This window comes from Amphiura filiformis, chromosome 6 (assembly GCF_039555335.1).
Source record: "Amphiura filiformis chromosome 6, Afil_fr2py, whole genome shotgun sequence".
Lineage (NCBI taxonomy): Eukaryota > Metazoa > Echinodermata > Ophiuroidea > Amphilepidida > Amphiuridae > Amphiura > Amphiura filiformis.
Window position 1 is genome coordinate 37,700,787 of NC_092633.1, and position 22,569 is coordinate 37,723,355.

Genomic DNA, 22,569 nt, shown 5'->3' on the forward strand with positions numbered 1-22,569 from the left:
AGTGTTATTTTTCAATAATATGTTGATTTAGATAATGATAATCGATTTTTTTTGGTTGCTTCGACCAACAATACCTCGTGTACCCTTAAAGAGAAATTAGCTACATGTATTTGAATGGGGTTTCAACTTTTTTTTACAATACCGCTGTTTTCTTCGTTTTTGCCAAATTTTTCATTTCAAAAATAACCTAATGACAATTTGAGTGACTTATCCTCACTTTTAAGCAATTTATAAACAATTTTAAATTATACACTTACGCTGGGATCACTGAATGGGCCTAACTTTAGATATAGGCCTAAAAAGACCACTTTGGGTCAATATCAGTTATTCTGAGGTAGCAATACAAACTATTCGGATGAATCCACATTGTGTAAAACTAATATTAACGTGCCTTAAGGGGTGGGGTATGAACGTTTGGACAGTATTTATTGTGGGACATTAGAGCACATCAGATATATCGAATTGCATTCAGAATACGAAGAATGTCCTTCTGATATCAAATAATTCGCAATGTAATACACATTTTATGGCAAATGATTAAAATTTGATATTTTTGATATTTAACAGTACTTGAAGTAAACTTTATCAATCTGATGATTTATACTTAAAGTGTATGTAGGTGGGATGAATAGCCGACGATCAATTGAAAATTTTGACCTTTCGTATTGAAGATATGGATTTTATTTCCCAAAACACCATAATAAATTAGGTCTTTTGGGAAAAAATCCATATCTTCAATATGAAAGGTCAAAATTTTCAATTGATCGTCGGCTTTTCCTCCCAGCTACATACCTTTAAGAATATGTCATTGGATTTATAAAATTTACTTCGAGGACTGTTATATATCAAAAATGTGAAAAATATCAAATTTTAATAATTTGTCATAAAATTTGTATTATATCGTAATTTCAAAAATGAAAATTATTTGATATTAGCAAGACATTCTTCGTATTCAGAATGCAATTCGATATGTCTGATGTGCTCTCATGTCCCACAAAAAATACTGTCGAAACGTCCAAAACGCTCATTCCAGATCCCTTAAAATTGGTTAATATGGAATTAAGTTCAATTAACATAAATTTTGGAACAAAAAATATCTGTCACTGTACTGGTTACACGCCAGATATCGTAGTAGTTTTTACTAAAACCGGTATTTACGGTACAACATTTATGTTTAGATTACCGCATATTGGTGTTTGTATTTTCTTTGCCTATTAGGGCCTATATATTTGCATAGTACCTACAGAATTATGTGATAATAACGCACATACTTATAATGCATTTAAAATATCAAATGGAATAATATATATAATATCAAATTATTTCTGACAATATTTTTAAGGAACATGAGGATAGGGGCCCACATTAAAAAAAAAAGCCACCAAAAAGTAACTTCTATAAAATGACACTGATATAAATTTATATATGATTTTTTTATACTGGTCGGACTGTAAGAAATGATCTCTGCAGAATAAAATATCTCTTTTCTTCAAGGTCTGGTGACTCTTGTGTGAAACTACTAACATGGCTAACAACATCGGGTAACAGAACAGTCTAAAATAGGCTACATGGCACGATTGTTCACTGAGCCAATGTCATAATACACTATATTGTTTGTGTAAAACGTAGCATATGATTTATGGAAATATAAAGAGATAACAAAATAGGTGTAAATATATAATTTAATCATAACTTGGCATTAAATTCCGAATAGGTATCCATAATATAGGACTAGGCCTGTCTACAACACAAAATTGATTGAAATCGAAAGAATGAAAGAGACAATATCAATATTTAACTATAAAAATTACTGTATGATAGGCATAGGCCTATCATCACAAAGCAACATTAAAGGACAACATCACTACATTTGGACAACAAAAAGTGTTTCCACATGACGGTGCGAAATTAAGCATACTGTCAGAAATTGTTCATAAACTTAACGCCCTGGGAGTGGACTTAACGCTGAACAAACTATGATAATTATCTGTACTTTAATTAGCATTGGGTTAAATCTTATAGGCCTACTATACATACCTTATTGTTGTTGACAATATGGTTTAACAACCATGATTAATTAAAACAACAAGTACGAGTTCGTGTTAATTAAACATGCGTTTATGGAATCAATCAAAGTTGTCTTTCTGACCTACCTTTTTCCAGCAAAATTTCTACAATCTGCTTTACATGCCGCAACACGGAACTGAAGTATAGAATTAAATACGCTGAATATATAGAACAATATTATACACAAGATAAAACTGGTAATTCGTGTGACTTCACTTTAACGTTATGTAAACATCTCTATTAAATTACTCAATTGAAGCGTTGAATTTGTTAAATGACCTTTGACATGCACGACACAAAACCGAAATAAATAAATTAGTAAATTATTATGAATGTGAAATTTGTACATGTTCATATGCATTTCATTTGTATACCATCCGCCTAATCGCTTTCTCTGTTTTATCAATGTGAAAAACAAAAGTGAAGGTATGAACACACTGCGCGGCGATTGTGTTGACATAAATTATTGTTGTTGTTTTTTATTTTACTTTATTATTTTTTATTTTTTATGAAATTTATAGTTCAGTATACTATTTTTACAAATTAAATGAACACACCCAAACTGGTTTATCAAACTTTTGATTAATGAAACCGCATGACAAAATGTGACGTGCCATGTCAAAAGGAGACACTTTTGGCAGGATTGTTATAAATGCTAACTTTGGTGTTTGGATAATTTTTATTTCTCCCATTTGTCAAATTGTAATTACAGCATGTTTTTTATATACAATTGTTTACACTTTGCTATACCAGTCCATGTTCAGAAGTTTTGGTATTCTGTTAAACTGTACAATTCTCCTTTAAGGGGTACTACACCCATTGAATTTTTTTCGCAAATTGGACATAGTAGTATGCAAAATGCAGGGGCAAATCTTCTCGTTCTATTGGTGGCATCGGTATCAATGTAGCTTACATGCTTTTACAGGTAGAAGCCAAAAGGTGGTACATCACCAATGTTTTAAATCCACTTCATTTTGGAAAGCTTACTATCAACGGATTTCGTTAAAATTTTGGATACATGTTGCAAACGCATTAGAGAAATAATGTTGATATGTAAAATGGGAAGAAGTGGTTCTTGATGACTTCATGAACTTGGTGATTTTCAGTGGTCCACACCTAACAACAAATTAACTGGTTAAAATGCTTCTATTTTCAATGTTAAGCTATATTTCGTATTTTTAACTAGCGGCATTATTTCCCTGAAACCTAATTAAGCCATAGGTAAAAAGTTTCCACAACCAAACTACAGTTATGTTGAAAAAATTGCATTTCTCTTCACCTATACCATCAGATTAGGTAGTTTTTCGTAAGCTTCATTTTTGTAATTTTGGTACCAATTTTACCTTTGTCTAGTTGAAATGGATTGGACAAACCAATCTAAATTGTACTCACCATTTACATCCATTTCCCAAGAAATGTTATTCTGTCCATCATAGCATTATATATCCAGTAAAAAGACAAACTAGACCAAATATCAAAATTGATGCCTCATTAATATAGCTATGTTGATATATCACATGTATACAAAATGGGGTAAAATTTGACCTCAACCAGGTGACATATAACCTGACCTATGATGACCTATAACCTTATAGAAATCTCTTTTCCAAACAACACATGATAGAGACATGATAGTATTAAATTTGCTATACCATTCATTGAGGAAGAGATATAGTTGATCACAAGTCTGAAGATGGTATAACAAAGGATATAATTTATTCTATTCAAGTACTACTTGAATAGAATAAATTATGTTTTGTTATGAGTGAGGCACACATCTATCTATCTTGCGGACGCATCCGAGAAAGAGTTTACAATTCTTTTCCAGGAATCTCTATCAGCCATCAGATTTGGGAGGTCATTAATTTCTTGATTGACGTCCCTTGCCACACAGTCAATGTAGTTGAATGGTCTTCTTCCTCTACAAGTTCGTGGAAGCCTCATACAGATGACATCTGAAATTATTTGGTCTTTTGCACGGTAGCAGTGGCCTGCAAATCTGGCTCGCCGTTGAGCAACGATGGAGGACACATGTGGAACACCATCATAGATCTCTGCTTTGGTTTTATGTTCACGCCAGGATATATTTCGAACCCTCATCAACAGCCGGGTGTAGGTACCGTCAAGACGGTCTTGAAGATCTTTCTTCATTGTCCAGGTCTCACATAAGAGGATACTCTCTATGCAGGCTCTAAAAAAGGCAAGCTTGGTATTTCTTGATATGTTGGACTGTCAGATGGTGTGCAGCTTGTTGCAAGCTTTCCATGCTTGAGCTTTGCGAGTCAGAAAGTGTTTCTTGCTGTCGGCAACAAATGAACCAAGATATATAAAGTCCGACACCTCCTTGAGTTGTGTGCCATCCCGAGAAAGGATTGGAGTTGAGTCCATATATTCTTGTCTTCTTGGAATTGAGAAAGAGGCCAACTTTGGCGGAAGCATCTTCTAAAGATGACAGAAGATCTTGGGCATCTTGTGATAACGTAACTGTTAAAGCTATGTCGTCTGCGTAGTCAAGATCGGTTAGATACTTGTTCTTCTCTCTGGTCATCTTATTGGGCATGATGTCAATCCCTTTGGACTTGTCAGTGTCTATCGACTGTCTGCCCTGCAGGATTCCAGCAGTAGAGAGAAACTCTTCAGTTGGTCCATCACCTGTTTGTACAAAACTTGAAGGATTCTCATACATTATTTCAATAGCATTCACAATCTCCTGGGATCCCATAATTACGAAGAATATGCAGCATGGCCTTCCGGTTAACACTGTCGAAAGCTTTTGAGAAGTCAACAAACACAATATATGCCTGCTTGTTTGAGATTTTAAGCTCTTCTATTATCCTTCTAAGGGCTAGAATCTGTGGTGTGGTTGATCTACCCTTGCGAAAACCATTTTGGTTACGTCTGAGAATAGGATCTAGATGAGGAGAAATCCTGTTGAGCAGCATAGTGTTATACAGCTTGGCAGCAAGTGCTGACAGTGTGATACCTCTATAATTTGATGGTTGTGAAAGATCCCTTTCTTCGGGAGAGGTATAATAATTGTGGATCTTGACAAGGCTTTTGGCTTATTTCCCTTCATGGTTTCATTACAGAAATCAAGCAGTTGCTGATGGAAGAGTGAGTTTTTCCAAACAATGACTGGTATGTTGTCAGGACCAGGTGTTTTTGACTTGTTGAGCTTGCTCAGACCTTTTTGCAGTTCCTCCATAGTAAATGGACCAGTGTGTATTGGGAGATCGTCAGAGACGTTGCTGTTAAAAAATGTATCTTCAAGGTTTACATCTTGCTCTGGTTTCCCTAGTAAGTTGGAAAAGTGTAGAAAACAGTTGTCACGACGCTCTTCAGATGTATTGCCTTTCACTCTAACCACAGGAGCAGATTTGGTGTCAGTTATCTCCCGGAGGAGTTCCCAAGAAGCTGCATGTTTATATTCATGATGGAGGTTGTCAAGTTCCTCTGTCTTCTTTTGAATAGAGGACTCCAGAATTTCTGTGTAGGCTTTATCAAGAGTTACTTTGGCCGATTCGAGGACCTATTGTGAGGCTCGGGTGGATCTAGCATTGTGTTTCATAGATGCACTCTTTCTTTAAGACATATCTTGCCTCAGTGACTTTATCTGATGCAGCAATGTTGTAGGACTGCTTTGATTTTTTAGGGAGCATCTCCAGTGCAACTTCCTCATTAGCCGCAACTAAGGTATCATAAGTGGTGCTAATATTGGGTTCTTGTAGCTCATCGTGTAGAGAACTAAAGCGGTTATAGACTGCTACCACAAACCGCTCACCCAGGATGGTGTCTCTGGTAATCTTCTTCCAGTCAATACGTTTCATTGGGTCTTTCATGGAAGTTCTGCATTTATGGTAGCTGATTTGATATTTGCATGAAACAATCCTATGGTCTGAGTTCACACCCTCGAAGGAGCTGTATGCACGTGAATTCTTGATTGAGTTGATCCACTTCTTTCTTACCAGGACAAAGTCTAGTTGAACTAGTTGACCATAAGGACGCCTATGTGTCCATAATCTGTTGATGCGGTTTTGAAACCTTGTGTTTGTGGCTATGAGGTTATGTTCCTGCAGGAAGTCTTTCATGTGGTTGCCATTTCTATTGGTTTCTTTAGCAAGTGTGAAGAGAGCATCCAATGGCCCAAGCTGAGCATTAAAGTCTCCTCCAATTATAAGTAAGTTATGAGCTGGGATGGCATTAACTGTAGAAGAGAGTTCTTGGTAGAAGGAGATAACAGCTTCTTCGGGTTGTTCGTTATGTGGACTGTAGCAGCAGAGGATGTGGATGTTGGATTGCCCAGCAGAGAAATGTCCATAATCCGTTCATTATGGCTAATAATGAACATGCAGGAATTGAGGGCTCTTGGTGAGATTAAGAAGCCTACTCCACCAGTGGCAGCATTCCTTTGGTTCTTCCATGCTGAAGAGGTGACTAATCTGTATCCATTCAGATCTTCCTGCAAGAGGGAGTCACTGTGACAAATCCGGTGTTCCTGCAGACATATGATGTCAATGCCATAATGTGCGGCTTCATGAGCAAATTCTTCTTTTGAGAGTTGAGAGTTCTGATGTTGAAAGTGCTGATGGTAAATGTTTTTTTCCTTTGTACAAATTTGTCTTGACCATCCTTATCAGGTTTGGTCCGTCCAGGGATGGTATCAACTGGCTTTGAGATCAAACCGTCATTGATGTTAGCATAGTCTAACGGTGACTTAGATGGTCCAGACTTCATAGCAGGGGCTTTAACCCTAGTGCTTAAATGTAAACTCATATTTCCTGTCAATGGCTGAATAAGACAGAGGTCTCCACTCCTTCTGTCATAGAGGATATAAAGGAAAGGTTTCAGCATTTAGTCCAGTTGCCACCCATACTAAATCATATGGGGATACACCTGATCGCCTGCCGAGGAGATCTGTGTGTATGTACCCCTCAGCGGCATCAGTGAAGTCTCGATTTTTCCCAGACTCAGGTGTCTCTACCCTACAGAAGTACCTGAAACAGGTATTCTGTCCTGCCATGCAAACGAAGCTGAAGACTAAAACTAAAATTAAGCCCTAGACAACTGGATGCTGAGAAGGAGGAAGAACTAGTATAAGCAGGAAAACACATGGAGCACCCAAAGGATGTTGAAAACATCCAGTGGGAAACCCAGCCCCTTAGTAGGGTGCTGGTAAGGGTAACTTTCAGCTCCGCGGCTATAGCCTCGGCTATAGCCTTCCCTTGGCAGATACTGCGTTACTATAATCCCATAGTAACAGGTAAACAAAAAAGTATATAGGGCAAAAAGTATATACTAAAATGGTTTAAAATCACTTTGTAGGTAGAGATATTTTATGAGTTTAGGACATGAGATGATGAACATATTTATGTAGTTCATAAATTTGCAAGAAAAAAACGAAGAGGGGTACTGATGGAAATCAGGGTATTATTCCCCCTTAAGGGGGTACTACACCCATTGATTTTTTTTTGCATTTTTTGCATTTTGTGAAGAAATTACAAAAACAATTGGACAAAGTGGTATGCAAAATGAAGGGCAAATCTTCTCGTTTTATTGGTGGCATCGGTATCAACGTAGCTTACATGCTTTTAAAAGTAGAAGCCAAAAGGTGGTACATCACTGATGATTTAAATTCACTTCATTTTGGAAAGCTTAATATCAACGGATTTCTTTAAAATTTTAGATATGTGTTGCTAACACGTTAGGGAAATAAAGTTGATATGTAAAATGGGAATAAGTGGTTCCTGATTTCTTTTATGACTTCATGAACTTGGTGCTCCACAACTATCAAAAAAGGAACTGGTTAAAATGCTTCTATTTTCAATGTTGAGCTATATTTTGTATTTTTAACTTGCGACATTATTTCATTGAAACTTAATTAAGCCATAGGTAACAGGTTACCACAACCATACTACAGCAATGTTGAAAAAAAATGTATTTCTTGTCACCTATACCACCATATTGGGTAGTTTTCCGTAAGCTTACAAACATGTAACTTTTGTGATTTTGGTAACTATTTTGTATTTATTTGTGAAATCCATCTCAACTAGGCATTCTAAATTCTACTCACCATTTACATCCCAAGGTATATTAGTATATCCACCTTGCACTTCTCGATATATATCCAGTTAAAGACAGAATATCAAAATTATTCCTCATTATGATACATTTTGTATCACAGACTCTCACATGTGTATTCAAAATTGATGCTTAAATTTGACCTGAACCAATTGACCTATAACCTGACATACGGTGACCTAATAGCCTTTTCTTCTCCTAACAACACATCAATAACAACATCAATATCAAATTGACTAATGACTATGCATCTATTGTGTAAGTGTTTATTTAATTTATTCAGTGTTATATATTTTGCAAGCACCACTAGATTTTCTATAGAGAGTATAACAAAGGATTTAATGTATTCTATTCATGTACCCTACTTGAACATGTTGAAAAGAATAAATTATGGTTTGTTATGAAACACGCATCTGAGTTACCAGGATACGGTAAACAAAAAATATATAGGGCTAAAATGACTTACTATACAATGGTTTAAAAGCACCTTTTTTATTTTTTTTATTTCACATGATCCGTGCATATATCGCCTCGCTATAAATGAAAAAATATTTTTTTAGACCAATCAAACCAATATATGGGTGTAGTACGCCCTTAAACCTGTTTAACTTGTGATAACATTCTTTCTGACCCTGCGTGGCAACCTACATGTGGTAAAAACAAGGGACTTTCCATTGCATAGTAAATGCAATAATTATAGTTAAGATGTGTAGTCAAGCGTTAAAAGGAACCGACACTTCTTGAATGCCTCATCAATCATTTAATATATACATATTGTATTCAGAGAGTGCTTTATTGAATATTGGTTAATAGCAAGCACACTTGTACTTGCACTTCATACTGATTTACATCCACATATAATTTGTACTCCAAAATAATGAATCTCTCAAGTGCTGATACCGCTCCGATACCAAGTAGCAGCTCCAACAGTGCATACAGTCTACATGTGTCTTACTGGGAGCAAATTCTAACTGCGGTCCTCATTGCCTTGATAGCCATCATTGGTATCATAGGCAACTCCTTGATCATATTGGCAGTCTTATTTTCACGCAAACTACAAACATCTACCAATGCATTTGTTACCAGTCTAAGCATAGCTGATCTCACAACATCATTCTTTTTGATCTTCTACATCATCGGCATACTTGGAAAGAACCGTTGGCCCATACCCGAAGCCTACTGGCTTTGTGAGCTAACTGGTTTCATGATCTATGCTTGTACAGGAACAAGTCTATACACCTTGGGTGCAATCGGAGTAAACCGACTCGTACTGATCACGAAGCCACAACTCTACCCGAAGATATTCACATCGTGGAAGCTTGCCATTTGCATCGCTATTCCTTGGTTGATACCAATGGGTGGGTTCCTTACATCTCAGTACAGCGGATTGGGTAAATTTGGTTATGATCCAGGAGACCTCGCATGTGCTGCCATTGACACACCTGACAATGATGTCACACTTTCTCTGGCAATCATTATTATTGGTTTCCCCATACCGTTATTCATAATCGTCACAACCTACACCTGGATTTTCATCTACTTGAAGAAACATTTTCATAAAAGGAAGCAAATGATGTTGTCTTCAAGGTATCACAAAGCAAGAAGTTCTTTAGAGACAATCAGCTCTCAAATGGAGACCACTTCTATTTGTATGAACTCACAAACGGATTTAACCAGATCTTCACCATCAGTGTACCACCAGGACAAAATAAGTCGAGACCAGATCAGAATCACAAAGAATCTTTTCCTGGTTGTGTGTTCCTTCTTACTCTGTTTTCTACCATATTTCGCTCTCATATTCATCCCAAATATTCACCATGTGTTGTTTTACACTCGCGTGATAACGCTAGGCAACTGCGCCATCAACTTCGCTATTTACGCTTGTAAACATCCAGAATTCAAAGTGGTACTGCGCCACATGATTAGAGGTTCATACTCTGATATTCCACAGCCTTCTAGACTTCTACGGCTATTTCTGTCACAACAAAGCTAATTGCAAAATCCCAGAGGATGATTTTAAAAGCACTTAAAAAGCACTTCCCACCACGCCACTGTGTTGACTTGCGGTTAGCACAGCTGTGTGAGTGAACATGACACCACTGCGCGCACATTGCATTGACGGACATGGTTAAATTTGAATTTGGACTGATATATTTACAATAAAAACGCATTCACAATGCTGGTCGATTTCACATTTTATGTTACCTACAGAAGGTGTGAATTATCCTTCATGCATATACATCACTTTAGATCTGAAATCGACTAAGTAATAATGACACACGCACAATTATTAAACAACATCTTTTGCACAGAATTCAATGGGATTTGAAAAGTAAAGTGGCAGTTGAAGCTCTGGTGATAACACGTTTGCAGTGCATGATGGGGCTTCCTTAAATCATCCTCTGGCAAAATCCAGACCCTGTGTCAGATGCAGATGTGATATGGCCAATTCCTACTGCTGCCCTCAGTCGTCAACCGTCTGGATTGACTAAGCATACACAGTACATGTGAAGTGTAGACGGCTGATTGGAATTAGTCTAGCCAATTCCACCGTTACGGACATTACAGATACATGCAACTTGCAACTTTTAAGTGAATAGCACACATGTTTGCTGTTAGGATAACACTTGATTTCTTAGTATGCTACTAGTACACACTCTAATGTTCGATATAATGAACCAATTTTGTTTTGGCTTTATTAGTTAATTAGCTACAGATATTAGAAACAAGCGTTACGGACGTTACGCGAAAGCTTAAAATGCCTGCCTTTTTGACAGATGGTGCATATCCTAAAATCTCTGTTCAGTTCTGTGTTTTATTTTTTTCTGTTAACTTAAATTATTGAGCACGCCCTGACTCCATTTTATGTAAACATGAAAAGCAAGTTTGAAATTAATACTGGGGGGGGCACTCAACTTTGGAAGTGACGGTGTGTGCCTGTCAATAGGCCCCCTCTTTTGAAGTCGACTATACCCGATGACCCCCTTTTTTTAAAAGCCATGCCCGATGACCTCCTTTTTTTTAGTTGCGGCTACCCAATGACCCCCATTTTTTGGTTGCGGCTACCCATCTACACATCTTAACTATTGTTACAGTCCTGTTACTGACGTTACATTTTATCTCAAATGTAACGTCCGTAACGTTTTACATAATGAAAAATTACTGTCATGGTGCTTCCTCAGATTTTTTTCTTTACTATTTTGAAGTAGGTCTGATATCAATCTATGGAGGCATGATTAGTATGTTAGAAATAAATGCTCCTTTTTTGAGCAATAACGTTAAATTCCAAAATTTGTTACGGAAGTTACAAAAGGCACTTTTGGCATTTTCTGCACCTTTCTCAGCAACAGTGTGAAGGCCACATCCAAATAGTATGTTTTATAAATGGAGAAAAAAATAACCAAAAATCTGCCCGGTGTGATTTTTTTACAATTTGGGTTTGTTGCGAATTTGGGTTGTTATTAATGTTTAAAATATTGTCTGATAGTTTCAGACCGGAATATAACTGGCATCTTGTATTTTTGAGACATTTTCAAAGTAATTCCTACTCTCAATATTGTCAATAATAAATGCCGATATCTCAAATTCCTCAATTCTTTAACTATCAGGGCGGTCAGCATTGGGCGAACGGGGGGGGGCGTGGCAAGGCCTCTCACAGGGGCTTAGCTACGTTGCATATTTTCTGTCACATACAATACAACTGATCAAGTATATAAGGCCCTAGGCCTGTTACTTAAAAAAAATGAGTCAATAAAATTAAAGGGCGTAGGCTATACGAAAACGTTACGATTCCAAGTTGCAGACAGGGTGAAATGATAAATAGGTCGGTCCAACCGTCAAAGTTTTGCTATTTCTGACAGTCACTTCAACTTTCAAGCAATTTCAAACTTTTTCACGGCAGTGAAATGATGCCACGTGCACCCACAACTCATATGCGCAGTTTATCCCTTACACAATCCTGTATCTTGAATGGCTATATAGCCCACCAACCCTGTGGTTAAGCGACTAGGAAATAATTTCTCATATCTCATACCCTAGTTTGTATGCCTTTATCTAATCTTGCCCCACATGACAACTTACTATTTAGCCCTTGGCCGGCAAAGAGTCTGTTAAATGTAGGAATTTTTTAGCCTTTTTTTATAAGTTTCCATGTTTGCAATTGGCTTATAGCCATCACATGCTGACAATACACATAACTGATTGGTTAATCAAAACTAGCAGGTCATGGCCAGCTAGGTCTGATCACAAAGTAAACATATCATCTGTATAGAAAACTATGCAGCAGGCGATTTACTTCAGAAAATTACTACATTGCACAAAACTAAGTCCATTATCTATAGTTAATTGAATGTTTATTGACTCTTGTAATAACCCATGTGTATAAACCTGTATAATATTGGTGTTCAGTTCATAAAAGCAGGACCATGACCCTGACAAAGGCTAGCAAGAGCAAATGGCTGTGTAATTTGTTTACTTTATCTTGCATCTATCTAGGCATCTTGCAATTTTCTTCGTAGTTATAGCCAAATTTGTTTCCTGTATAGGTGGCTTAATAAAAATTCCTTTAAAAAAGGAATGGGGCGTCCAATGTGAGCTTGGTCGTGATGTGGTGAATTTCATGGTGTTTAGATTTGGTATTATTAGAGAGCTTGCGAAATGAAGTTACTTTAACTTTAACTGTAACGTCTAGAGGATTATAGAGGATTATGTATTCAAAACCAAGGTGGTTTTGAATACATAATCCTCTATAATCCTCTAGACGCTAAGGTTAAAGTTAAAGTAACTTCATTTCGCAATCTCTCTAATATCTCTTGCAAACCCGGTGACACCTCATTATAGAAATCAGACCTGTCGATAGGTTGTAAGAGGGGATAGCCTTTTCCAGGCACAAATTGGACCATATATAAAGAAAGTTTTGCTACTTTGCAACACAATAAAAACCTAAATGCAAAATGAGATCCTGTAGGTGGCCCCGAGGGGGCTTAAAAAACTAAATGCAAAATGAAGTTTTAAAAAAATATTGTTTTCCAGAGTCAAGACGCAGGTATCATTATTAAACCTCATATTGTCGAATAAGTGCAGAGTAGGTAAGATATGAATATCAAATGTTAGACCAAAGTACCTCAAAGTACCTTTAAAGACAAATTCTTGTTAAGAATGTTAACATTCTGATATACGGGTCATGCAATAATTACTCTGTACAGTGGAATAAATCCACTGGGTGTCATCCAGGCCGGGCATCCAGGTTGAATGTAGGACTATACGGGGATGTGCCACGGTACGGTTTTGGGGTATATCGATGCGGGATGGGTTTTTTTCGGTGAAAAAAAAGCGCCCAAGTGCAGTCTGACACATCATGGTCAAAAACGGCTGCAGGCACGCCCAATTTGGGTGCTTCGGGTGTTTTTGTGATACTGATGATGAAAAGGTAGGCCTATAGAGAAAGTCTGCTTCCAAAAGTCTGCATGCGTGGCACATCCCCGTAAAAATTTTGGACCCCCAATACCGTAACTTCTGTCGGCCATTTCTCAAATTGAATAAACATCCAGACGCCGTATAAAAACAACATACATACTACTTACAGTCACGGGTAGGCCTACTTTTTTTTTTAACCCCAACGGTTTTAGAATAACATACTTTTGCTTAATAGCAAAACATACCACATGAAATTGTTTGTGAAGATTTCATGATTACCCCGATGATTACCGTGTTAATCCAATGGCGACGTCAAAAATGACGATATCGCATCCACCCCACCCCACCCCCGGAAATAATGTGTGGCAAAGTCAATAGCGCCATCTACAATATGTAAAATATCAAACAAATAAATACTCTCTGCCAAACTGAATCCAACCGCAGTTGGTATGATACCGCCCTCTATACAGTACAATTCCATGATTGATACTGAGCTGCAAACGTGTATTTAATATCATGATTATGTCGCGTAGAGGTTGGGCCCTGGGGTCAAAACCCTTGGGGTCAAAATCCACTGATCCCTTTGAAACGTGGTATCTCCCTCTCTCAAACCCTTGTCATCTCCTCACCCCAGGGGTTTATTGTTTTGTATGTCAAGACATTGCAAGGCAAAAATGCCAGCTTTTATCATTGTAAAGCTGACGGGTTGACGCCAATAGAATAGCTGTTATTAATCTCCTTTTTGAAGTCAAGTTCTGTAGTATGAAACCCTCTTCAAGAATCTTGCATTTCTGCCAGTCTTGCTCATCCCTTGCCCAAGTGGTACCTCTATAATTATGCTGTTTTAAAGTCGTCTCGTCGCCATCTTCGTCTTTGCCTTCCTCTTCTACGCTTTACTGTTCTTGGTTGCCACTCGGTGACTCTTTTTTGTCCATCTGTTGTCGTTGCAAGACATTGCAAGGCAAAAATACCAGCTTTTATCACTGTAAAGCTGACGGGTTGACGCCGATAGATAGCTGTTAATCTCCTTTTTGAAGTCAAGTTCTGGTATGAAACCCTCTTCAAGAATCTTCCATTTCTGCCAGTCTTGCTCATCCCTTGCCCACGTGGTACCTCTATAATTATGCTGTTAAGTCGTCTCGCCATCTTCGTCTTTGCCTTCCTCTTCTACGCTTTACTCGGTGACTCTTTTTGTCCATCTGTTGTCGTTTTTTCTTGTCACATGTCCTGCCTATCTACATTTTGCTTCACCAATCCTTTCCATGATGTCTTTGACTACTTCTTATGTCATTATTCCTGATTCTGTCACGTTAAGTTATGTTTAGCATGGCTCGCTGTGTCGTGGTGAGTTTTTGTTCCAGATCTTTAGTTGTCGACCAGGCCGTTTTATAGCGCCGTAAGTCATGGTGGGTAACACACATTGATCATATATACATGTGCCTCCTCAATGTCATTGGTAGCTTTTTATCACAAAGGATGTCTTTGTATCTGCCAAAACAACACCAGCCAGTCTTGATTCTCAGTAAGACTAATTTTTTTCCATTTGTATTCACCTGTACTTGGGCCTGGTGGAAAGGGAAAAAAAGAACATACAGGCATGCTCCACCAGACCCCATCTTAAGTAACCAATTCATTTCTTGTGTTGTCTTCCATTTTGACTGTCTTGACCAAATACTTGTGAACTATCTACTTTCTCTATCGGTTCATTGTCAATTTCAATGGACTCTCTAGTGTCAAAGTTGGTCATGTATTTCGTTTTTCCTTTGTGTCTTGCTCTCAGTATCCAAACTATATTCAGTATGAATTATGCCTATTCATTCCTTACTCTGTTGTAATCCAGGCGAGCTTCAAGAGACTGCGCTTTCGATCTTCTCCATATTTTTTGTTCTTTCTCTCCAGAGCCTTTTCATACACTCATTGTCCCTCATGCCGTCAGAGATTCAGAAAAGAATAGTTTGCACAAGCTGTGTTGCATGGCGACAAAATAAGGGTGCAGATTGGTGTTTAGCGTTATGCCTAGGGTTATCTTTGGTGATAAGGCGGTCCCAGGCCCAGGGCGCACTGGCCAGCTCGTTTCACAAGGAATCCCAGTTGGCGACACGTCGTGCATGGGGGATGATTTTCAGAGAGTGGAGACGTTGAGTTTGGGGTTCTAAGTTCCAAAACGTTGTTTTTCACGCTCAAGCGTCTTGGCCCTAAAAATGAAATTCAAAATGGCCGCCAATTTTATGGGTAATATAGGGACGCACCATTAGACTTAAAGGGAGGGGAGGAAGTTTTTGACCAAAAAAAATTCCCCCACTACATGAGCAAAAAAAAAAATCTTCCCCCAGCCACCTACACTAAAAAAAAAAACAACAACAAAAAAACAACTTTCCCAACCTAACTGTATAAATGCATGATGAAAATTAAAAAAAAAAAATTGTCCAAAAATTACGGTTTAGGACTTGCCAGGCTTGACATTATACAGGGGTCAGAATCCGATTGCATCAAATTGTTCTCTGCCTTCAGAGATTCACAAAAAGAATAGTTTGTACTAGCTGTGATATATACTTATCAAAATATAGGCGATAATAAAGGTCAATGACCATAAGAATGTATATTGATCTATGGGGGCTTTGACCATTTCGTATCTCTGAAAGCAGAGGGACTATTTGACGCAAATTTGATGAAAATAGGCGCAATTTGAAGTTCTTCATCAATTAAGGTTAGCCGAGAGTTTTTCATGCGCTTGATTTCAGAGGGGCGTAAGTTCATAACAGAAACAGCCATGCAGAAAATGAACAAGCGTACCGGGACGTAGGCCTACTTACAATAGAATATCGATCCACGGTCAAGACATGAAAAGGCTATGAAACTTGGCTTAGCTCGTGCCCGGAGCTCGGATGCCGGGGGGTGGCACAAGCCGTTTTCGGCAATTTTCACAAGGATTTTATCAATTTTAAAATTGATTGGGGGCACTTCGTCAAGCTACGCCCTGGAAAATGTGTTGATTTTGAATTTATAGCCTTGATATCTTTGATGAAATCAATGCTGCTATTCCCCTGATTACAATGTAGGCAACAACAACAATATCAAAAAGCAATTATTTGTAAATCGAATTTGGGATTAAAATCAACTATGAATTATATAATGTGAAAAACAATCCATCACGATTCACTGCACTCAGCGAATCAATCAAATAAAACTAAAAAGAAAGGAGCAAGAAAGAATAAAGAAATAGTGAAAAGAGAAAGAAAGAGAGAGAAAGAAAATGAACGAAAAGAAAGAAAGAAAGAAAGAAAGAAATGAAAAAAAAAAAGAAATGAAAAAGAAAGGAGAAAGAAAAGAGGAAAGAAAGGAAGTAAAAATGAGAAAAGAGAAAAAAAAGAAAATTCAGCCACACGGAGACTCGAACCCACGAAAAAAATTCATATTAGATTCACAGTCCGGAACTCTATCCACTCGGCCATGTATCACCTCACGCAATTGGCTGTTCTCAAAGCGGATGATATGTCTATAATTGGATGCAATTACAATGATTACAATCGCGTCCGCATTATGGCTCTTAGAATAAACACGCATGTCGGCGCTGAAATTTTGAACGAACTGATGGAGGAAAACCTCGTTTTTGCAAAACTAGCTTCAATTTGGAGTGAAAATCAAATGGAATAGCAATTGGCAGAATGTTGAGAAATAATGTAGGTATTCAGATGTCTAAATTAACGTCTCGTAATCAAGATATCGATAATTTCACAAACCAGCTTTTTCTCAAGCAAATTCTCCAAAATTTTCCTCCAAAACGGGCTTTTAAAATTTAATCGGTACTGCATTTGGTTCTTCCCCATGGCAACATTATTTCTTTGATCGATTTGTAATACAATACGAAAAAGAAGAAAACAATCGCTCGGTGTGGATTTATACGGAGCGCACATTTGAAAAAAACCTCATGGAACGTGTTTTTGATCTTGTGAACATGGTGGGTAAAATGCTTTAAACGAAGGATTTTCAAATTTATTCTAATAATTTGTATATAACACACACAAAAATGTTAAGCTACATCCAATGCACCAACATTTCACTCGCTGCGATATCTGATTACTGAGAAAACTCTGTTTTAGAGAACAACTTTATACGTCTTTTATACGTTTTTTATACGTCTCTTTGTGTAACCTTAAAATAATCGACTGTCCTGGGAAATTTGTCTAAGAAAGGAGCATCTGATTCTCCTATGTGTCATTGGTATTGTTATTGTTCATGTAGTCCAGTCACTAGCTTCAATAGCCATTAGGGATTTCGTTATTTTAGATGATACCGCTTTTTTCAGGGTATCACGTTCAATAGACATAAAAAAGTTTATTTCCGAAATTGTCATATCTACCGACAGCCCTACTGTCGACAATCCGAAAATACAAATTCGACGATATCTTTTGTCAAACGATCGAATTTGCAAGCAGGCCCGAACGCAGGGGGGGGGGGGGGATTTTGAAAAGTATACAAAAAGTCCAAAAATTTCAGAATTTGCGAGCGTAGCGAACAATAAAATCAGGTTTTTTATGCTTTTTTGGACAACAAAGGTCCACATTTTGTCCACTTTTCACAAAATCGCCTCCCTCCTGGAAAAAAGTCCACTTTTTCAAAATCAGTCCCCCCCCAATGAAATCCTGCGTACGGGCCTGTTAGCAAGAATAATCTTGTGGTAAAATCTTAAACTTATAAACTTTAAAGCCTTATTTAGGGCATGAGGCGTCATAAAGTGCCGATTTTACTCACAAAAGTAAAACATGAATTTAAAAGTCAACAAATAATAATACGTAATCAATCAAATCAGTAGAAAATTAAACAATTTATGTTACTATTTTTCCGAAATACCTGTATTGTAATCTAGGCCTACTGATTTATACGGAGGACAGGTGTAATTCGTAATGAGATGTTTCAGAGGAGGGTGCTGGAACAGCCAATTACTTCTTGATCACATTAAATAATTGGAAAACATAAAGGACTTTCTCATTTACAGCAAGATGGGGAATAGGTAAGTATGATTAAATTATACCGATTCTAAATGGCTCATATTTGGCAGTAAATCACACTGAAACAGTCATTTATAATAACCATTCTAATGAATATAATATCATTGACTGATTTTGCTATAATAATCATGGAAAATTCAAGAATTTTATAATTCTTATTCTTGTAAGAATGTGTGTTAATATTTTTCACCCCTAATAAAAATGGTAGAGTCTAATGAGATATTTCGGATACTTATCGATGAATCGATTACTGGTTGGAAAAGCCATGCAGTGAAAGAACGGAATGTGAATTTCTCGCAATCGGTACGCAAAATAAATCGTTCCGATGACTTTAAACGATTGGATTTTGTGCTTTTCCATCCATCAACTCAGTCCTTGATATATTTGGATAATAATAACTGTTCCAAGACGATATATACTGCTCAATATTAAGTGGAAAATACTGGATTTATACTCGGCGAGCGAGAGGCTTTTGGCCCGGCGACTCTACGGTATTCCTGCATACAAAGTGTACGGCGCGTTGCTGTACACACAATAACATTGGAAAAATGGCTGCTACGGCAAATTTTTATAAGATGGATACGGTTATTATGTGGACATTAGGAGCGATTTTGGCTTTATTTTCTGGACTTGCAACTGGTTTAGGAGGAAATGTACAAGGAATACAAGGATGTAAAGACGTTAGACACGCTTATACTGCCAAAGGCTTCAGCCAAAATGATGTTACCCCAAATGCGATATCAGGTAAATAGCGAATTATGAATGCAGCGAGCCAGCATCATGCATTGCGCATATTATTTATCTGAGGCACTGCTTTCGTATGGGCCGCATCAAGCCTGAGTTGACCTCAAAATTTGTTGTGATTATTTTACACATCGAAAAGTAGGCAATCCTCTGGTTTAAAAAAAAAAAAAAAAAAAGCACTTATTGATGGTTTGAAGTTTGTGCAAATGTTGTTTAAGTTTTTATTTAAAAAGCGCCTCATCTCATTTTATAAATTGCCAAGTACATGCAAACTGGCATTCACATTGCATTATGATATCTGGTTATTGAATGATTCATGCATATGCATTGGGGACACAGGTAAATTAATTATATTAGGTGTATTAATTGAATAACAAATAACATCTGGAAAATTTGGTGCAAAATATTTAGTGTGAAAAGAAAAAAAGATATTTGTTTCGGGAGGCATCTATATGCTCTAGATGATGCTGTATTGATTTCCAAGCACACCGTCATGCAATGCACACAAAAAAGTCTTCTACTTGTTGAAGCCAATCACTTCAAATTTCAATCATAATGTCTGATCAGAGAAGATGGTCTTTAGTTAAAAGTTAAACAGCTCTAATACTATGTGGAAAACTGAGACGAATATACTCGTCTCAGGTGGAAAACACATGAGTCCGCCTAAATACTAAGTCCATATAAATCTGAGTTGAATCGGAGTACCATTTTGATTTTGACCAACATTTATTGTGCTTGAAATGCGCAAGTATGCAAGGGACTGGTCCAGTCCGGCCATTTCTAAATTTAGGAACTACCGGTACCGGTAGTACTCGACACAGAAATTTGTACAATTTCGTACAAAGGTTGGGGATCACATTTTTTAACTACGGTACCCCGGTATCAGTCACTAAATCATAAAATGGAGGGTTTAGTTTAATGTGGACCATTTTAGGCGGTGTGCTGGTCTGGAATGATGTCAAGTTTTGAAAAGTGATCAACCGAACCGCATCAGCACAAGTATTGGGCCTTGCCCGTTATCACGCAATACTGCGTATTGTTATTCATTGGTTGCGTGGAACCAATGTGGAGAAGTGGGCACCTAATTTTCCATAAATCTCGACTAAAGTACCAGTACCGCTACTTTGAATCCTGAGGGTCTCCCATTTTTGAACCAAATTTCTTAAAAATGTGACATAATTTAGAAATGTTTTGATAGCCTTAAATATATTTTGCTTCCTTTTCAATGCAATTAATATTGCCAGTATCAGAGCAAGACAGCTGAGTAGGATCGACCCCTGTGGTTTTGTCATGAGGTCATGGTAAAGCACACATCATTGTAGTGCAATGCCCTTGATAGTGGTCTGCTGGACCAACTATTCATGACCATAGTGCTCACTTGTATTTGACCTTACCAACCCTGAATTAAATGCTTTTCTCCTCATGAAGGAATGCAGTAAGCAGAATGTGGCCATGCAATGTTTGTCTTACAATGTTGACTCCCTCAGTCTTTGTTTGGGAATTTCCAAAAAAGCATACTAAAATAAACACATGGTCCTTGAATTGAAAGAAATTTAGCTGTAAACACAAATTTACCGTACTGCAAAAAGTCCTCGGAAAGAAAATGCATTGAAATGCAAAGAAATAGTGAAGCTGGAGCAAGGAAATTGTGAAAAACGAAAAGGTAACAAATCCAGGACCCCGTTTACACAGAGCCTGAATTCCGACTTTAGTCGAATTTGAGCTAGACTTCATTTGTGTGCAAACAGGGTCGCTGCATTTTTAACTTGACTTCAGATGTTGACTTCTAGGCATTGATGACCAGCAACTTTTGTCAAATTCAAACTTGATCGACTTTTGCCATGTAAAGGAACACACAATTTAAAGTCGTTCATGTTTGAATGACTTAGAACCCGGGTTCGATTTAACTTGTGTCGTGGAGCAAAATGCTCCCCATTTTGGACAACCTGCTACACAAATTTCAGCAATAATAGCAATTTTTTACAATGTAAACATATGCTAATATTATAAGAACATCGCCTAAATAAGGTTTTCGCTAAAAAATTGCTACGCACATTTTTCAAAGTAAATCGAACCCTGCTTGAACGATGCATGATCGAGACATCAATGACGTAAAAGTCAAATTCACAATTTGTTTTGAAGTCGACTGCTGTTAAAAATACTAACGTGTGTTAACACCCTGTCAACAAATCCGTTGTTGCATTAAATATGAATTTGATGTTGCAGTAGAAGTTGACTTCTCTCTGTGTCAGGTTATCAACAATCAGGCCTAGGTCAATTAGGCCTGAATATTGTGTCATCACCCTTGCATCCAGAAATAACAGCAAACTTGCAAAACAAGTTTATGGCATTAATTGAATTATCACCGCCTGTTATTGTTGATAAATGTGTTAATGAGTGACAGTGGACTTCCAAGTAAGGATGTGAAGTAAAAATGAAGGAAGGATACAATGTGTAAGAAAGGATTGCTGAGATGAATGACATGTTTCCTGTTTATACCGAGCGGACAACAGACAAACATGTCGGCAACATTCTGGTTTGGTGCATTTTGCAAGGAGCTCCAGTTTCAAAATTTCAGGAAATTTAAATACTTTCATAGAGCTTTTATACATGTAGATGGACCTATTTGTTTTCCTTTTTAACACTGGCTGAGAGAGAAAATGAAACCATTTTTGTGTGTACAGTTGAGCATGTTTACAAAAGTTCTATTTAGGCCTATATAATATCATTAAGTTACTTGGTGCACATCGTTATTCTTATTGCATACGGTACCGTACATTAGAAACATGATGGTCTATTATCAGGTAATTTACTCTAGTACCGTAACAGTGTAACTTCTTGAAGGAGTATTTCGCGATCCTAGCAACCTCTTTTTATGACCTTACTCGGTAGATATCATGAAAAAAGATTATTCCCAAAATTTCAATTTTGCGTAACTTACAAGTTTTAAAGCATGATTATAATTTGCACTGCTCCATACCTGAACACAATCAAATTTGACGATATTTTTGCTAAATGAATTAATCTGCAATCTTGACAGTTGAAACATAAAACATAATGTAGCCAGAGGTTTCCAATGGTATAAAAATCTCAACTTTTTTGAGAAAAGTGGAGGGATGAGGCTGTTGATCACGAAATGCCCCTTAAAGTTTCAAATCTTTCTCAACATCCATCATTGTTGTGAGGGGTCATTTACTCATTACATGGACTGCGCATAAATGTGATTAAAGATGCAGTCAGCATTTGCAGTGCCCAT

The 22,569-nt window shown here is 37.3% G+C and overlaps 1 protein-coding gene across 1 annotated transcript in view; it reads left to right on the forward strand.

The window, feature by feature from the left end:
* Positions 1-18,828: 18,828 nt before the first annotated feature.
* LOC140155390 (glypican-6-like) overlaps positions 18,829-22,569 on the forward strand; it is a 102,937-nt gene continuing 99,196 nt past the window's right edge. The window contains 1 exon segment of the mRNA XM_072178219.1: positions 18,829-19,313. Coding sequence (XP_072034320.1) covers positions 19,118-19,313 — 196 coding nt within the window. The 5' untranslated portion in view covers positions 18,829-19,117.